The sequence below is a fragment of the Pongo pygmaeus genome, chromosome 11, assembly GCF_028885625.2.
Source record: "Pongo pygmaeus isolate AG05252 chromosome 11, NHGRI_mPonPyg2-v2.0_pri, whole genome shotgun sequence".
Lineage (NCBI taxonomy): Eukaryota > Metazoa > Chordata > Mammalia > Primates > Hominidae > Pongo > Pongo pygmaeus.
Genome location: NC_072384.2, coordinates 142300673 through 142319514, shown reverse-complemented (window position 1 = coordinate 142319514; position 18842 = coordinate 142300673). Strand labels below are relative to the sequence as shown.

The 18842-nt window shown below is 49.6% G+C and overlaps 1 protein-coding gene across 4 annotated transcripts in view; it reads left to right on the top strand.

Annotated features, from left to right (window-relative positions):
* Nucleotides 1–18842, top strand: part of THAP4 (THAP domain containing 4) — a 52551-nt gene that overhangs the window by 20899 nt on the left and 12810 nt on the right. For 2 of the 4 annotated variants that reach the window (XM_054477386.2, XM_054477388.2), the window contains 3 exons: nucleotides 9033–9192; nucleotides 12168–12277; nucleotides 13243–13346. In XM_054477386.2, the coding sequence (XP_054333361.2) occupies nucleotides 9033–9192; nucleotides 12168–12277; nucleotides 13243–13346 (374 nt within the window). Of the gene's footprint in view, nucleotides 1–9032; nucleotides 9193–12128; nucleotides 12278–13242; nucleotides 13347–18842 lie in introns of all 4 variants that reach the window. The other 2 variants (XM_063648444.1, XM_063648445.1) reach the window with 2 other exon arrangements.

The following is an 18842-nucleotide window of genomic DNA, read 5'->3' as shown; positions in this document are numbered from 1 at the left end:
GGCTCCAGCCCTCTCTGGCCGTCTGCACCTGCCCCAAGGTATGCGACTCACACCACAGTGGTGTCATTTGTTTTAATTTGAACAGATGTTTAGAAATTGGGATATTTTAGCCTAAAATCAGCTTCTGGCTTTTCTCGAAATATTAGATCTGCAGTAGGGGCACAGCTTGGGTGGCAGCAGACCCTGGAGCCAGGAGCCAAGGCCCTGAGCTGTGAGGCTGACCCCACTCCCCGCCACATCCCCTGCTCTGAGGCCGCCCAGAACCCTGTGCTGCAGTAACATAGTAAACACTCTTGGGATAAAATGCTTTTAGTTTTTTTTAGTTTTCTGCTTTTTGAAATATTAATTTGTTTGGGGAGATTTTTCTTTATAACATTTTTATTGAGGTATAATTCGCCTAAGTGAAACACAAGCTCCTAGGTGTTCCTGTGCTGAGTTTTGGCAGGTACGGGCGCCTATGCAGCCACACGCACGTCCAGCGGTCCAGGTTCTCCTTTGCACTCCCCTCCAAGCCCCTCCCTGTCACTGTTCAGATTCCCCCCCTCTCCATCCTTTTTGCCTGGTCTCGAATTTCATCTAATTGGAATCATAGAATATATACATTTTTGTCTGGCTTCTTTCTTTTAGCGCAGTGTTTTCAAGGGACACCTGATTCATTTTCATTTCTAGTCTCACTGCATTGTGATCAGACAGTAGACTTCTTTCTGCTTTCTGGAACTTACAGGCTTTCTTTGACCATTTAGAAGGCCAGTTTGCATGACTGTTCCAGAGGAACTTGAAGAAGGCATTCCTTAGTTGTTTGTTTTTTTTTTGTTTTTGTTTTGAGACGGAGTTTCGCTCTTGTCACCCAGGCTGGAGTGCAATGGTGCAATCTCGGCTTACCGCAACCTCCGCCTCCCAGTTTCAAGCGATTCCCCTGCCTCAGCCTCCCGAGTAGCTGGGATTACAGGCATGCGCCACCATGCCCGGCTAGTTTTTTGTGTGTTTTTAGTAGAGACGGGGTTTCATCATGTTGGTCAGGCTGGTCTTGAACTCCTGACCTCAGGTGATCCACTCACCTCAGCCTCCCAGAGTGCTGGGATTACAGGCGTGAGCCACTGCGCCTGGCGGTATTCCCTAGTTTTAAGCTACAGAGTTCAATATGTATCAGTCAGAACTACCTTATTAATTATATTATTTGGGAATTTTGTTTTATTTGTATTCATTCAGACTTAGAGGTGAATTGCACTTTCATTTAGTTTCTTTCTCTCGAGGCTTCGTGTGTCATCAGTAATTTCTGCTTTGTGGATGCTGCTGTGCTTGGTGCATGAGCAACCCTCACGGTGGCGTCTTCGTTGTGCATTCTGCCCTTCATTCGGAAGAGCCGTTCTTTGTCTAGTTCCGTGCGTTTTACCTGAGGGTAGGTCACGAAGCCTGCTTCCTTATTGCTTATTGCCCAGCTTTCTGGAATCGCTCTCTGAATTGCTTTATTTTAGGTGCATCTCTCATTTACAGCAAAACAGGTGAGGGTCTTGCTTTGTGGTCCAATCTGAAAAGCCTTTTTTTTTTTTTTTTTTTCTCAAGGCAGGGTGTCTCTCCAGTCGCCCAGACTGGAGTGCAGTGGCGTGATCTTGGCTCACTGCAGCCTCAACCTCCTGGGTGCAAATGATTCTCCCCACCTACCCTCCCAAGTAGCGGGGGCTACAGACACGCACCACCATGCCTGGCTAATTTTTTTGTATCTCTAGTAGAGATGGGGTTTCACTATGTTGCCCAGGCTGGTCTCGAATTTCTGGACTCAAGCAATCCGCCCACCTCGGTCTCTCAAAGTTTTGGGATTATAGGTATGAGCCATCATGCCCGGCCCTGAAAAGCTTTTTAATATGTAAGTTCAAGCATTTTTAGTCTTGGTTCTGTCATCTTATTTTATATTATGCTTGTTGTGTTTTACTTTTTTTTGTTTTGTTTTTGTTTTGTTTCTGAGACAGGGTCTCGCTCTGTCACCCAGGTTGGAGTGTAGTGATGTGATCTCGGCTCATTGCGATCTCTGCCTCCCAGGCCCAAGCGATCCTCCCACCTCAGCCTCCTGAGTAGCTGGGATGACAGGCACGTGCCACCACGCGCAGCCAATTTTTTGTAGTTCTGGTAGAGACAGTGTTTTGCTATGTTGCCTGGGCTGGTCTCAAACTCCTGAGCTCAGGCGATCCACCCTCCTCGGCCTCCCAAAGTGCTGGGATTACAGGTGTGAGCCACCGCAACCGGCCCAGTTTTTAAAATGAAATCTTCCGCTACTACTTCATTTGTAAGCCTCTGTGGTGTCAGCTCTCAGGGACAAGACCAGTGGGGAGTTCTGCCCCTTCAAGGGTCCTATGAGTCGAGTGTCATGCCTGTATGACCTGGCATCTACCACCTATAACCAGTTTCTTTTTTGTTGTTTCTATAACCGCTTTTTTTTTTTTTTTTTTTTTGGCTTAGTACATTCAGTGTTTACGGAGGTTTCTTTCCGCATCGTTTCCCTGTTGTCTCCTGATGACATCCAGCTGCTGGTAATGTCCTCAGGGAGAAGACATAGAAACAAAGCTCCTTGTGTGCTAAGGGTTGAAAACTCCATTCCAGCACTGTCGAAAAGGTCTAGAGAGTGAGTCTCTTATGTAGTTTAACATTTTCTAATAGCTACATTAAAAAGGTGAAAAGAAACAAGTGAAATCGATCTTAATAATATATTTTATTTAACCCGATATTATCTAAAAATTATTTCAACAGGCAACCACCGATAATATAAGATTATTGAATTATTTGAAGACTTTTTGGACTGAGTTTTCAGAATCCAGTTTGTAGCTCGCACTCACTGCACATGTCAGTGAGCCAGCTCACGTGCCTGCGATCTGGAAGGATCGTTGTGGCCAGGCATAGCATCCTTGCCACTCACCTTCCCTCCTCATGCGCCTTCTACGTGTGACTCTAGCATCTTCTGCCACAGAACATGGCTGTGGAGAAACACTAACCCACGTTCTGTCTCTGTAGATGTGTGTTCTGCACCTTTCACAGAAATGGAATTGCAGAATATGTGCTCTTTTGAGCCTGATTGCTTTCACATGGCATGTTGTCAAGGGTCATCTGAATTGCAGCTTATATTAGTACTTCATTTTTATGGCCAAGTAACATTTCATTGTCTGGATATACTGCAGTTTGTTTACTCATTGGTTGACAGACATCTGTGTTGTTTCCACTTTGGGGCTGTTGGGAATGGTGCTACTGTAAACATTCACAGGCAGCGTCTTGTGGGGACAGGTGTGTCATTTCTGCTGGGTACGCATGTCTCCGGGAGTGGCAGTCCTGGGCCACTGCTCCACGTTTAACCTCTCAGGCACATGCCAGATGGCCTTCACTAGGCTGTGCCAGTTCACGTCCCCATCAGCAGTGTGCCAGGCGTTCCCGTCCTTCTAACTTTGTTTCCATTTCTCTTTTATCTTTTTTTAAACTCATCTCTGTCCTCTGTGTTCCGCTGTGTTTCCCAGTGTTTGTTTCTCCCTGTGCTCCTTCCAATCTCCACTTCGTTTGGGTGGTGGCTTGATTTTTTTTCTTTTACTTTCTCGACTTCTGCCAGGTCACATTTCACCTTCTCCTCTTTCCTTGCCGTTTCTCTCCTGAGTTCTTACATGTTTAGTTAGTGGTCTTTCTTCATGGAGCAGTTTCATTCAACTACTCAGGAGGCTGAGGCGGGAGAATCACTTGAGCCCCAGTGGTCAAGGCCGCAGTGAACTGTATTCATGCCACTGCACTCCAGCCTGGGTGACCGAGCAAGACCCTTTCTCTTAGTTTCACCTTTGCCCCATCAACATTTTGCAATTTGTATGTTTTACTGCTCTTGTTCACACTTGGTGTCTTGTCACCTTTTGTCCATCTCTGAACTCAGGCAGCGTCTTATAGTCCATTAGTTCATTGCTGGAGAAGCAGAAGGTCTTCAGGAGCAGCACGCCTTTCTTTTTTTTTTTTTTGAGACAGAGTCTCACCCTGTCACCCAGGCTGGAGTGCAGTGGTGCGATCTCAGCTCACTGCAACCTCTGCCTCCGGGGTTCAAGTGATTCTCCTGCCTCAGCCTCCCTAGTAGCTGGGACTACAGCCACCCACCACCACGCCCGGCTAATTTTTTTATATTTTTAGTAGAGACGGGATTTCACCGTGTTGGCCAGGCTGGTCTCGAACTCTTGACCTCAGCTGATCCACGCACCTTGGCCTCCCAAAGTGCTGGGATTATAGGCGTGAGCCACCGCAACCGGCCGACAGCACCCCTTTCTTTCGGAGTGGCACATTACTTCTCTATGGCGGGTGGTGGGTAACCCTGCATGGAGGCCAGCCTGGCCCTTCAGCACCTGGGCAAACACCTGGGGTGCCTTGGGCCTGCTGTTTGCAGGAGCTCCCTGTGGCAGAGCGGAGGCCAGAAGAGCCTCCAGGCTTCCCAAGTCCAGGGCTCCCCACTCCGCCCCAGGCCTCTGAGCCAGGCCAGACCCTGAGGCTTCTCCTCAGGGGCCAACCCCCAGCTCCCAGAGGCCCCTCCTCTCCTCCAGCGAGGCACTGACCCACCACTTCTCACAGCATCCGTATGTGTGTTTTGGTGGCTGTGAGTTGTATCTGTGACCTATTTTCCCTCAAAATCAAGTTCAGGGAAAAGGTTTTTTCGTTATTTTTGTTTTTTTAATTCTTGGGAGGGAAGGTGATAATATTGTTACTTACCTGAGGGTCCCCCTCGGAGACCCCCAGAGACTCTGGTTTTAAGGAAAGAAAGAGTAAGATCCTTTTCTGTGTCTCTGTCTCTGGCCCCATCCCGGTGTCTCTCTGACCCTGTCTCTCTGTCTCTGTCTGTCTCTCGCTGTCCCTGGCTCTGTCCGTCTTTCTCCCCCATTTAAGGAGCGCCTCCTCTCCGGTCCCCTCTGAGGAGCGCTGGATGGAGGACGGGGCCTCCCGGAGAGGACTCCATGGTGGGTGGTGGGAGGGAAAGGCCGGGGGAGGCTGCGGGTGAGAGGCGTCTGCCAAGTAGATGAGGGGCCGGGAGAAGAGCCCGTGGCTGGGGGAGCAGGAGTGGGAAGGATGGGGGCTCCGAGCCGAGGGGCGCGGTCGCTCTGGTCTGTGGAGGGGCTGGTGAGGCTCCCGCTTCTGCTCTTGCAGAGAGGTCTTGAGTGAGCCCTGTGACTCCTGCTAGGTGAGGTGGCAGCCAGTGAGCGCCCCCCGCCGCCCAGCGCCGCCCGGCCTCCGCCCTGACTCCGCCGCCGCTCCCCAAACAGGGCGCGGTGGCGTGACCCTGGCGCTAGGGGGCGAGCGCGGCCCACCCGGTCCCGCAGGCGCAAGAGAGGGCGGAGATGCGGCGCCTGAGGCGGGGCTGCGCTTCCGGGGCGGGGCCGACGGAGGGTGGAGGGGGCTGCCCCGGAGCAGAGGCAGGACTTGCGGCGCGCGCCCTTCACCCCAGTCCGGGGCTGTCCTGCCCCGTGGGGAGTGTGAAGGCCATACCCGGCGCCGCGGCCCTGGCGCCCCTGTTCCACTGGGACCCTGGGGAGCGCCGCCAGGCCCCTTGACCTCTTCCTTGGGGCCCTCGGGACCCAGGCGGTTGGTGGCCATGCCGGGGACTCGGGCATGAGGGGTGGAGATCGCGGCCCCGGTGCAGCAGCTCAGAGCCTGGACTCTGGATCGCTGCTCCCCGGCGCCCAGGGTGCCGCTTCCCACAGGGTTCAGCTCCCATGAAGGCTGCACTCACCAGTGGAAGTGGGTCCACCCGGTCCCAGGAGAGCCAGAGCCCCCGTGGCAGTCCCTGTGGGGTGTGCTCCGCACAGGCTAGAGAGCCGGCCCAAAAACCTGAGGTTTGCAAAGCCTCTTTCTTTCTTTCTTTTTTTTTTTTGAGAAAAATTCTCTGTCGCCCAGGCTGGAGAGCAGTGGCACGATCTCGGTTCACTGCAACCTCTGCCTCCCGGGTTCAAGCAGTTCTTGTATCTCAGCCTCCCGAGTAGCTGGGATTACAGGCGTGCGCCACCACGCCCGGCTAATTTTTGTATTTTTAATAGAGACAGGGTTTCACCATGTTGGTCACGCTGGTCTCAAACTCCTGACCTGAGGTGATCTGCCCGTCTCGGCATCCCAAAGTGCTGGGATTACAGGTTCAGTGAGCCAATGCGCCCGGCCCAAAGCCTCTTTCTTTTCAGTGCTGAGCTGGATAAAGTCTACCAAACTGAAAGGTCTCCAAGGCTATAGCTGGCTGTCTGAGAAATTATGGTGTTTGTTTAGCCCATCTTAGGACTTGGGCTATCCCAGATGACTGAGTTTTGCTGTTAGAAAATCAGCACGTTTCACACCTCCCAAGGTTCTTCTCATTCTTCCTTTTCTCCATTGATGGTAACTTGTCTTCTCAGTTGCTCAGGCCAGAAACCTCCATTAACCGTCTTCTCTTAAGTGTTTCACATCCAGACCATCAGCACATCTGGGTGGCTCTGATAGATCCAGAATCTAGGTCCTTTCCATTGCCTCCACCATGGCGACCTGGCCCAGGCCACCCTCCTCTGCCACCAGGGTTTTTGCCATTGCCCTCCCTGGTTTCCTGTGGTTGCAATCAGAGACCTCGTCCCTCCCACTCAGCCTTCTCGAGGGCTTCTGTCTGCTCAGAGTCAAGGTCACGGCCCTTCCGAGGGGTAAGGATCTCCTTCCCCTGGCCACATTGGCCTCCTGTTCCTCCCCAGCGAGGCCAGGCCTGCGCACCCAGGACCTCCGTCTCTGGCACTTTCACCTGGTCTGCTCTTCTCCAGGATAGCTGCAGGGACCCTGATCCCCTGCCTGGTCTGTGCACACTTCTCAGGGAGGGTGTCCTTGTCCCTTTTGGGTAGGTTTTCACAGTGCTCCAACAGCCCCGTCTCCCTTTCTGCCTCATCTCCTAATGTACATTCAGTTCTGCATCACTCACTCATTTCTTGTGTATTGTCTGCTCTCGCTAGAATGTATGCTCCGTAGGGATGTATGACTGTCCCGTTAGCTTCTCCCTGGAAGAGTGTCCAGCACATTGAATGATGAAAGAATTGATCAGCTATGATAGATCACAAGCCTCATTCCAGAAGCCACACATTGGATTCAGAAGCTTCTATTTCTTATCGCCATGAAAGATTGCAATGAAAATCTTGATTTAAAAATTATCTTATTGTCTAATTAGGAAAGTTTTATTAAAGTCCAAATATTCCCATCCTCACCTTCCCACTTTTCACAGGGAGTTTGAGGAGGAAATACTGATAAAAAAAAATTTTTTAATCATCATTTAAAAAAAAACAAAAAAGGAAATACTGAAAGACCACAGGTCAGTCTGGAAAAGGAACGGACTCTCCCACTCTCCTGCTTCAGGGCACCTACGTTTGCCCTGTGCAGCCAGCAGGCGGAGTGCTCATTACCTGCTCTCCACCCACGGTTCTCACTCTGGGCCCCAGGGCTGGCCACTGGGCCAGGCCACATGTGCGGTCCTCCTCAGTTCCAAGCTGTTCTTGGACGTGGTCTCCTCCACCCCCAGAGCCTTTGCTTTCCTTTCCCCAGATCTTCTTTTCCCAGACTGCCTGGAATTTATAGTCCAAAGGTTGTGTAATTTCAGAAGCTGCGATGGTTCCAAGAACTCCTGTCCCCGTTAGTCTGTCTTCTGCTTGTGTGAGCCTGGAGGAGACACTGGGGGTCAGTCCTGATCCTGTCCCCATCAGTCCGTCTTCTGCTTGTGTGGGCCTGGAGGAGACACCGGGGATCAGTCCTGATCCTGTCCCCGTCAGTCCGTCTTCTGCTTGCGCGGACCCGGAGAAGACGCCAGGGATCAGTCCTGATCCTGTCCCCGTCAGTCTGTCTTCTGCTTGTGTAGGCCTGGAGGAGACGCCGGGGGTCAGTCCTGATCCTGTCCCTGTCAGTCCGTCTTCTGCTTGCGCGGGCCTGGAGGAGACATTGGGGGTCAGTCCTGATCCTGTCCCTGTCAGTCCGTCTTCTGCTTGCGCAGGCCTGGAGGAGATGCCAGGGGTCAGTCCTGGTGTGCAGGCCGGTCTCTGTGCTTGGGCATCTTTGGACTCCGTAGATGAGGCTTGTGTGGCCACAGAGCTGCTTCTGTCCCTGCTGCTGCTTCTGGGTGTCAGTGTCCGTTCTGTCCATTGAAGCACTGAGACTTGAGGGTTAAGCAGGCCTGGGAAGCAGGTCTTTGGGATTGCCTCTGGGGATCAGTCCTTCTCTTCCAGCGCCCTTGGTGGGTAGCATGCAGTGGGGCTTTCCTGTGGTCCTCGCACAGGTCTCCCTTAGAAAATGAGTAAGAGCAGGGCCCGTGCATCCAGCCAGGGTGAGGGTCATGTGAGTGAATCCTGAAAAGCCGCTCAGGAGCACCCAGTCCTTGCTGAGCGAGGCAGGAAGCAGGGGTCCCTTTGAGTTTGCCCAGCAGAACAGCCAACCTAGCGGCCCCTCCCTGCTGTCCTATCACTGCACCCCCACCTCTGAGTTCCAGGCCTGTGGTGTCATCCTTCACACTTAGTGGGATGAGAGACTGAACCCCCACAGGAGACCTTCTAAAGGGGTCTCCTGGCCACTACACAGGCTGCTCTGAAGCCCCAGCTCCTCCTCAGGGAAGCGGGGTCTTACTTCCCGTTTAAACCCCGCCTGCCCCTGGGCTCCTCACGCTATGCCTTCCCCGAGACCCTGCATCCCCTTTTCATTTTCTCCCTCGTGCTTTTTGTCTTCTTCACACACTCTTCACGCCAGGGCACCGTGCCTCCCATGTGAGCTGCTTTTAGCCTTGCTGTAGGACATGAGGCCTCTGGCTTTGCTTGCGCCCCGCCTGGCCCCTCTTGGATCTCTTTTTTCTGCAGGAACTGCAGAGGCTTCTGAAGGTGGATCTCTCAGTATGACATTTACAGTTGCTTGACCATTTTCTCCCCCTCTTGACAGGTCCCCCAGGATTAGCTGTGGCCACCAGAAGCAAGCGTCGATATGGAACGTGCATTCTGCTTAAAGCTCAGCAAGGCATGGTTGGAGGGAGGCCACTGAGAGTCTCATTCTTTTGTCCTCAGAGCCCCCCAAGATGAACCCAGTGGTGGAGCCACTGTCCTGGATGCTGGGCACCTGGCTGTCGGACCCACCTGGAGCTGGGACCTACCCCACACTGCAGCCCTTCCAGTACCTGGAGGAGGTTCACATCTCCCACGTGGGCCAGCCCATGCTGAACTTCTCGTAAGTTGTCTCCCTTGACAAGCCCACCCTGCTTGACTCGTGGGCCGCCTAGGTCTCTGAAAATAATTCCATACTGATCAAAGACAAAGGCCACCTAGGTCTCTGAAAATAATTCCATACTGATCAAAGACAAAGGCCAAGCAGGAAGGTGTAAAAGGAACTTGTCCATCTATTTCAGAAAGGTGTCCTCTTGCCTGAATGTGCAACTGAGACACAGAGTTGGTAAAAATGATACTTTCTGGTTCTGTTATATTTTTGGAGATATTAAGCTGACCACCAAATTACAGGCTTGTTAATCCAAACATAAAAACAAATGCATGTACTTAATTTATGTATCAAAATTAATCACCCTGGCCAGTGCGGTAGCTCATACCTGTAATCCCAGCACTTTGGAGGCCGAGTCAGGAGGATTGCTTGAGCTTAGGAATTGAAGACCAGCCTGGGCAACATAGTGAGACCTTGTCTCTACTGAAAAATAAATATTTAGCCAGGTGTGGTGACATATGCCTGTAGTCCCAGCTACTCGAGAAACTGAGGTGGGAGGATCGCTTGAACCCAGGGAGGGCCAAGGCTACAGTGAGCCGTGATCATAACACTGTACTCCAGCCTGGGTGACAGAGTGAGAACCTGTCTCAAAAAAAAAAGAAAAAAATTAGTCACCCAGTATTACTGAAAATAATAGTGCATGGTTGTATTTTACACGTACCTCTGAGCTATTTGGGGTCACAAGGATGCTGTTAGTATGTGGTTCTCATATTCTTACAAGAAAGCAAAAGTCCCTTGAGGTCCCTCAGTGTCCCTTCCCACCACCTCCACCCCACAGTTGGAGAAATTGCCTGCTTTTAGGGAGATAGCAGTGTAGGCCTCTGAAGTAGAGGAGAGCTACCAGGGATGGGGAGTGGTTGAAGTATCTTTATTTTTTAAGTATAGAAGTAATACACAGTTTTTTTAAAGTTTAAACAATAAAGTATAAAAAGCAAACTCTTCCTTCCTCAGTCTCCATTACACAACTATATGTTAAGAATCTTATTAAACCAACTTGGTACTATTTGTATAATGCCTAGCAGTTTCAGAACGGGGCTGGGCACCTGGCTTTCAGACCCCCAGCTCTGAGACCCTCCATCCCCTTTTAGAAGATCTCATTGTTTTTAAAAATATCTCATACCTTTTTATATTATTATTGATTGAATGCATGAAGTCAAAGTAATACATCTGCACATAAACCAAAAGGTGAGAATTCTGGGTAATACAAAATAACCCAGAAGCCAAGCAGTCTTTTTTAAACTATAGATTATAACCCACGAAAAAGTCAGAAAGTCAATTTTGTGACTAGCATTTGAAGAAAAATGAACCAGAGTGGAAAATATATTTCAGTAAATGTGATGGTATGTGTGTTTGTGTGTGTGTCCTAGAATATGGTATAAATGTATTTCTTTGTCGGGGTTATGTTAGTGAGCATGTACCATTCTAGAAGGTGTAGCACCATCACTAGCCCAACAGAAATTTGTCTTGGCCCAGCGCGGTGGCTCGTGCCTGTAATCCCAGCACTTTGGGAGGCCAAGGCGGGTGGATCACTTGAGTCCAGGAGTCCAAGACTAGCCTGGGCAACACAGTGAGACCCTAAAAAAAATTTTTTTAATAAATAAATATGTTTATCTCGGCCAGGTGCGGTGGCTCACACCTGTAATCCCAGCACTTTGGGAGGCCAAGGCAGGTGGATCACTAGAAGTCAGGAGTTCGAGACCAGCCTGGCCAATGTGGTAAAATTGTGTCTCCACTAAAAAAAAATACAAAAATTAGCCGGGTGTGTGGCCGGGCATGGTGGCTCACACCTGTAATCCCAGCACTTTGAGAGGCTGAGGTGGGCAGATCACCTGAGGTTGGGAGTTCAAGATCAGCCTGACCAACATGGAGAAACCTGGTCTCTACTAAAATTACAAAATTAGCCAGGCATGGTGGCGCATGCCTGTAATCCCAGCTACTCGGTAAGGCTGAGGCAGGAGAATCAGTTGAACTCAGGATGCGGAGGTTGCAGTGAGCCAAGATCGCACCATTGCACTCCAGCCTGGGCAACAAGAGAGAAACTCAGTCTCAAAAAATAAATAAATAAATAAATTAGCCGGGTGTGGTGGTGGGCGCCTGTAATCCCAGCTGCTCAGGAGGCTGAGACAGGAGAATCACTTGAACCCAAGAAGCGGAGGTTGCGGTGAGCTGAGACCATGACGAGCCTGGGTGACAGAGCAAAAAAATAAATAAAATTTATCTCTAAGAATCATAGAGATGGATTCCCTATAGAAACTCATTAGGTTGGTGAAATGATAAATGAGGCTTTTTTTTTTTTGGGTTTGGTTTTTTTGTTTTTATTTTTGTAGAAACAGGGTCTGTGTTGCCCAGCCCTGTCTCGAATTCCTAGGCTCAAGAGATCTACCCGACTGGGCCCCTGGAAGTGCTGGGATTACAGCCTTGAGTCACCATGCCAGCGAGTTAGTTTTTAAGTCGTGGGTTTGTGCCCTCAGTTCAAGATGCAGGTGCCTGTCTTTTACTGTTGAGAATTTGAACTAATGACGAAGGGTGATAAGAAACCATACCGTAATTCAGCACCTCTTCTGTTTTTTACCGTAGGAATTGATTAGATTCTTACACAAGAACATAGCTCAAAAGAGAAAGATTGTGTTAGGGTGAGGTTTACTGCAAGGGAGTGCTGAGGGCTGACACTGTGTGAGGCCTGGGCTAATGGGCCTAGGACCAAGGATATGCCCTGAGGTGATTAAGAACAATCCTGTCTTCGGGAGCTGAGGGTCAGCAGGTAAGACAGACACAGCCAAAATGAGCAAGGTGGTGGTGGGGGCAGGCAGGTGTGCAGGTGTGGCTGGAGCAGCCACCTGGAGGGCAGCCTGGACAGTCCTGGCATCCATGCAGCCCACGCCTTCTTGGAGGCCAGTGCCTGGGCTTCCCATCCCCAACTTCCCGTCCAGGTTCAACTCCTTCCACCCGGACACGCGCAAGCCGATGCACAGAGAGTGTGGCTTCATTCGCCTCAAGCCGGACACCAACAAGGTGGCCTTTGTCAGCGCCCAGAACACAGGTGAGGCCCGGCTTGCGGGGCAGGAGTGCTGGCCATGGGAGGCCGCCGCCTGCATTCTGAGCAGGGGTGCAGGAATCCCCATGTGTAACCCTGCTGAGGCACCTGCTGGTGGGGACCGTGGGGATGGCCCTGAGTGTTGAGAGTGGTCGTGGGAGCCTGCGGGGCCGACTGTGTAGCTGCAGGGGCCTCCTGCACACAGGTTGTGTGCATGCAACCCCCTGACCATGAGGGCCCATTTACCCAGTGCCACATCTGCAGAAATGGCCATCAGCTATGTGCGTTCATTAGGAATCGCTGGAAAACAGGTTGGGCACAGTGGCTCACGCCTGTAATCCCAGCACTTTGGGAGGCCGAGGCGGGCAGATCACATGAGGTCAGGAGTTCAAGACCAGCCTGGCCAACATACTGAAATCCCGTCTCTACTAAAAATACAAAAATTAGCTGGGTGTGGTGGTGCATGCCTGTAATCCCAGCCACTTGGGAGGCTGAGGCAGGAGAATCACTTGAACCTGGGAGGCAGAGGTTGCAGTGAGCCAAGACTGCACCACTGCACTCCAGCCTGGGCAACAGAGCAAGATTCTGTCTCAAAAAAGAAAGAAAAAAAAACCAGCCTGCATGACTCTAGATCAGTGTTTCTTCCTGGACGTCCATTCCCACCCGTGACTTCTGCCACTGCATGTGCTAGGGGTGGTTCTGCCAGGCTGATTGGTGGGTGGAGGTGGGAGGGCTGGGGCCCAGTCTGGAGAGGGTGGCCTTCCACAGAGCACCTGCCTGTGCTGTGAGGAGAGTTGGGGCTTTCCCTCCGTATCCACAGGGTGAAGTGGGGAGGAAGAGAAATATCGTTGCCTCCACAGCTGCAGAGTTGGGGCCTCCTGTGGAGTCCTGGCTTGCAGGCAAGGAGAGTCAAGGCTGCCTCTCTGCAAGCCAAGCAGCTGCTGGGTGAGCTGACTGCCCTTCCCTTGCAGGTGTGGTGGAAGTGGAGGAGGGTGAGGTGAACGGGCAGGAGCTGTGCATCGCATCCCACTCCATCGCCAGGATCTCCTTCGCCAAGGAGCCCCACGTAGAGCAGGTGAGCCCAGCTCTGCCCCCAGCACGCTCCTGTCTTGTGTTTGCAGCAGTCTGTGGAGTCAGCCTCTTCCTCTTCCGTGAGGTAGTGCGTGTCTTGCTACTGTGTCTCACAGGCCTGTCTTCACTGTCTCCTTTTCCCTTCTCGGACCATCCCAGGGTGGATGTTCCCTAATTTCATTGCCCACTCCTCGGCTGGTCGGTGGTGTGGTTTTTTTGAGGTTTGTTGTTTGTCACAAACATCCTTTTACATTTGGGTTGTCCATGTTTACAGATATATCCATATCTATTGATAAATTTTTCCCAGTTAAATTGCTGGATCAAAGGACAGGTGCATTTTAAATTTGATACACACCGTTAGATTGTATTTCTTCATGATTATCCTCCCACTATCTCGTGCATGAGGGCAGCTGGTTCCCCACTCCTTAACAATATGTTATATTTTCAGAATTTCGGTCCTTTCAGATCTGAGAATAAAAGATGAAATCTCACCCATGTTTTGAATCTTAACTTAGGAGCGGGAGGGCTCATTCCCCATGCTCACTGGCCGTTTGTACTTCTTATTCTGTGCACTTGATATTCAAAGTCTTTGCCTGTTTTTCTGTGGATTGTTCTTTTTTGAGGCGGAGTTTCGCTCTGTTGCCCGGGCTGGAATGCAATGGTGGGATCTCGGCTCATCGCAACCGCCGCCTCTCAGGTTCAAGCGATTCTCCTGCCTCGGCCTCCCGGGTAGCTGGGATTACAGGCATGCGCCACCACGCCTGGCTAATTTTGTATTATTAGTAGAGACAGGGTTTCTCCATGTTGGTCAGGCTAGTCTTGAATTCCTGACTTCAGGTGATCCACCTGCCTCAGCCTCCCAAAGTGCTGGGATTACAGGTGTGAACAACCGCGCCCGGCCCAATTGTCCTTTTTTTTTTTTTTTAAGGATTTGTAGGAGCTTTCTATATGCCATGGGTTAATCTGTTGTCTGCTTTATTTGTGACACATACTTCCCTAGTCTGCGGCCTGGTCCATGATGGGCTGTGCCCCACAGGTGCTCAGCTTTCCTGTTGCCTCTGGGCTGTTTCCTTTACAATGTCTGGATTTGGGTTCTTGCTAAGGAAGTTGTCCACTCCAAAATGATAAAAATATTCTCTCATTTTCTTTTTTTTTTTTTTTTTTTTTGAGATGGAGTCTTCACTCTGTCACCCAGGCTGGAGTGCAGTGGAGCGATCTTGGCTCACTGCTTGCTCCGCCTCCCAGGTTCACGCCATTCTCTTACCTCAGCCTCCTGAGTAGCTGGGACTACAGGTGCCCGCCACCAAGCCTGGCTAATTTTTTTGTGTTTTCAGTAGAGACGGGATTTCGCTGTGTTAGCCAGGATGGTCTCGATCTCCTGACCTTGTGATCCATCTGCCTCAGCCTCCCAGAGTGCTGGGATTACAGGCGTGAGCCACCGCACCCGGCCTATTCTTTCATTTCTTGTATTCTTACAGCTTTCCTTTTTACATTACCACCTAGACCTTTAATCTCTCTCACATTTGTTTTTTGAGTGACGCAGTGTATAATTCTAACTTTTCCAGATGAGTGACCCAGTGGTCCCAACACCATTCATCGAATTCCATCCTGACTCCACAGATTTGGAATGTCATACAAACATTAAACCACATCCACATAAATATAGGAGTCTGTTTCTTTTTTTCTTTTTTCCTTTTTTTGAGAAGGAGTCTTGCTCTGTTGCCCAGGCTGGAGTGCAGTGGCACGATCTCAGCTCACTGTAGCCTCCACCGCTTGGGTTCAGGTGATTCTCCTGCCTCAGCCTCCCGAGTAGCTGGGATTACAGGCACGCACCACCATGCCCAGCTAATTTTTGTATTTTTAGTAGCCATGTTGACCAGGCTGGTCACAAACTCCTGACCACAAGTGATCCACCTGCCTCAGCCTCCCAAGTGCTGGGATTACAGGCATGAGCCACTGTGCCCAGCCTTGTTTGTCTTTCTTCGTCTGCTTGTCCACTTCCTTACCAGTAACACATTTTTAGCTCTCACAGCATATATTACATGTTAATGTCTAAGGGAACGTTTCCCACATTTTTTCTCCAAATTTTCTTACTCATTCTTAAGCATTTCCTCTTCTAGATGAACTTTTGAATAAACATCTCAAGGCTTATAAAATGTACATCAAGACTGCATTGAATACATGAATGAATTTGGGGAGAATTGACATATTTTCATGGGTAGCAATATACAGCAGCGTGGCAGTGTATTACGGTGACTTTAGGTCATGTTTTGTGTATTTTAGTATATAGAAAAGCTTTATTTCTTTATAGTTTTAATTATACAGGTCTCGTACATTTCATGTTAGGGTAAACTCAAGTGCTTTGTCATTTTTATTGCTTGTCAATAGATTTTTTTCCCATTTAATCTTCAGATGGATTATTGATAATTGTGTGGACACTTCTGATTTCTCTGTGTTGAACTGGGCCACTTGTGTAACTTCCAGACAGCCAGGATCTTAGGCACAGCATGGATAGAACAACAGGCGTGAATGTTTGTTGCATGCTTGTCCCTGACTCTAGTGGAAATAGTTCTGTGTATCAACCACCTGTAAGATGCTCACTGTAGATTACTTACTGGTAGATAAGAAGGTAGGTTTGTTGTTTTTTTTTTTTTTTTTGAGACAGAGTCTCAATCTGTTGCCCAGGCTGGAATGCAGTGGCACGATCTCGGCTCACTGCAACCTCCACCTCCTGAGTTCAAGAGATTCTCATGCCTCAGCCTCCCGAGTAGCTGGGGTTACAGGCGTGCACCACCACACCCAGCTAATTTTTGTATTTTTAGTAGAGACGGGGTTTCACCATGTTGGCCAGGTTGGTCTCGAATTCCTGATCTCAAGTGACCCACCCGGCTCAGCTTCCTAAAGTGTTGGGATTGGGCATGAGCCACTGCGCCCAGCCGGATAGTCTTTTTTTTAGTTGTAAAATTTTTCTACTTTTTTTTTTTTCCAGTGCAGGTGCGTGTCTTGGTAAAGGCAGTCTTTTTCAGGTTAAGAAGATTCATTTTCTAGTATGCTAAGAGTTGTATTCAGAAATGAATTTTGAATTTCATCAAATGCTTTTATAACCTTTTGGGGATGAATCTATGTTTTTCCCCCTTGTCTTCCTCTTGAAGCTGTTAATGCAGCTTAAGAACCAGTCCTCACTGCAGGAGGTGAGTGGCTAGCAGGTGAGTGGGCATGACCTCCTGAGCTCCACCTCCTATCTATCAGGTGGCAGCATTAGATTCTCATAGGAGCACGAACCTGCGGTGAATTGCGCATATGAGGGATCTAGGTTTTGCTTCTAATGAGAATCTAATGCCTGATGATCTAAGACGGAACAGTTTCATCCCAAAACCACCCCCACCCCCACAAACTGTGGAAAAATTGTCTTCCATGAAACCAGTTCCTGGGGCCAAAAAGTTTGGAGACTGCTGTGATCAATTATATTAATAGCTCATCAGTGTTGGATCATGGTTGTTTTTGGGGGATAACCTTGAGTTGTCATGATATGTTGCTTTTAGACATCATTGTCCATTTTGGTATTGGAGTTATTCACAGGCTAGCTGGGAGCTTCTTAGCTTTTGCAAATGTTCTTTGGCGAAGGGTGGCCCCGTGGGAGTTGGTCGGCCTCTCTGGGAAGATGTCTGGTAACCAGACCTAAGCTGTGCTTTTCCTTTGTTCCGTGACTGCTCATCTCTCCACGTTCTTACTTGGCTCCATCTGCAAATTCAAGTTCTCCTGGAAAAGTGTCCGTTTCATGAGATTTTCAGAATTTTTGGAAGAAGTAATAGATACTGTTTTCTCTTGATCTGCCGTTCTATGTCACTTCTCTTTTACTGATGTTTTGTGTGTGTTTTCTCTTTTTCTTGATCATACTTGTCAGAGGTTATCTATTTTACCAGGGTTTTTTGTTTTTTTTTTTTTGTTTGCATGTTTATTTTTGCTAAATAACTAGATTTGGGTTTTATTAATTAAACAAAAAGTGGCTCTTTTTCTACAGATAGAGGGAGGAAACAGAGACAATGGAGTTGGGAAGCCTGGGCGTGGCGCTCAGGGGAAGGCTCTCTGCCATGCAGCCCCTGCACCCCAGGGGCTTTGGGGTCCTCTACCGAGCGACTTAATGGACAGAAGCTGGAAGCACAACCTGAGGGGCTGGGCCTCCCCATTGGGTTGACATGAGCAGGACCGAGGAAGCCAGGAAGCACACACAGAAGGCAGGGACCTTGAGGCTAGGAGAGCAGGAGGCAAGAGCTGGATCTTGGAGGGCTTGTCCTACTAGGCTTGTGCGGGGGTGAAAAGAGCTGTCCCTGTTATTACAGTGTTGGGGGAATTTCCTGGGACTTTGTTTGTAGCCAAAGTCAGTGTTTATCATCTTTCCAATATGTATTGGGGGAAATGTGTCCTCCTTGTTAGGTTCAGAGTTCTGTAGCTTTATGTGCTGCATAAAGTTGTTTTCCAGCTGGGTGCAGTGGCTCACACCTCTAATCCCAGCACTTTGGGAGGCTGAGGCAGGTGGATCACCTGAGGTCAGGAGTTCGAGATCAGTGTGGCCAACATGGTGAAACCCTGTCTCTACTGAAAATACAAAAATCAGCCAGGCGTGGTGGTGGTGCTTGTAATCCCAGCTACTCGGGAGGCTGAAGCAGGAGAATCGCTTGAAACCGGTAGGCAGCGGAGGTTGCAGTGAGCCGAGATCATGCCACTGCACTCCAGCCTGGGCGACAAGAGTGAAATTCCATCTTGGGAAAAAAGAAGTTTCCCTCAGTGATGGACTGACAGACCCCACTTATGATGGTCAGGCCATAAGATTGTAATGGAGCTGAAAAATTTCTCACTTCATGAGTGAAAGAAGCCGTCTAATGTAGCACATTTACTTTTTAAAAATAAAAATATGTTTATAAATTTAATGCAGCCTAACTGTACTGTATTTATAAAGTCTATGGTAGTGTACAGTCATGTTCTAGACCTTCCCATTCACCCACCACTCACTCACTGACTCATCCAGAGCAACTGCCAGTCCCGCCAGCTCCGCTCATGGTGCATGCGCCAGACAGGTGGACTTTTTGTTGTTGTTGTTGTTTTTGAGACGGAGTCTCGCTCTGTGGCCCAGGCTGGAGTGCAGTGGCGCAATCTGGGCTCATTGCAAGCTCCGCCTCCCGGGTTCACTCCATTCTCCTGCCTCAGCCTCCTGAGTAGCTGGGACTACAGGTGCCCGCCACCATGCCAGGCTAATTTTTTATATTTTTAGTAGAGATGAGGTTTCACCGTGTTAGCCAGGATGGTCTCCATCTCCTGACCTCGTGATCTGCCCACCTCTGCCTCCCGAAGTGCTGGGATTACAGGCATGAGCCACTGCGCCTGGCCGACAGGTGGACCTTTTTATCTTTATTGTTTTTTCCCCAAATGTTTTGAAGGCAACAATTTAGATTTTTTTTTTCTTTTTTTTCTTTTTTTTTTTTGAGGCAGAGTCTTGCTGTGT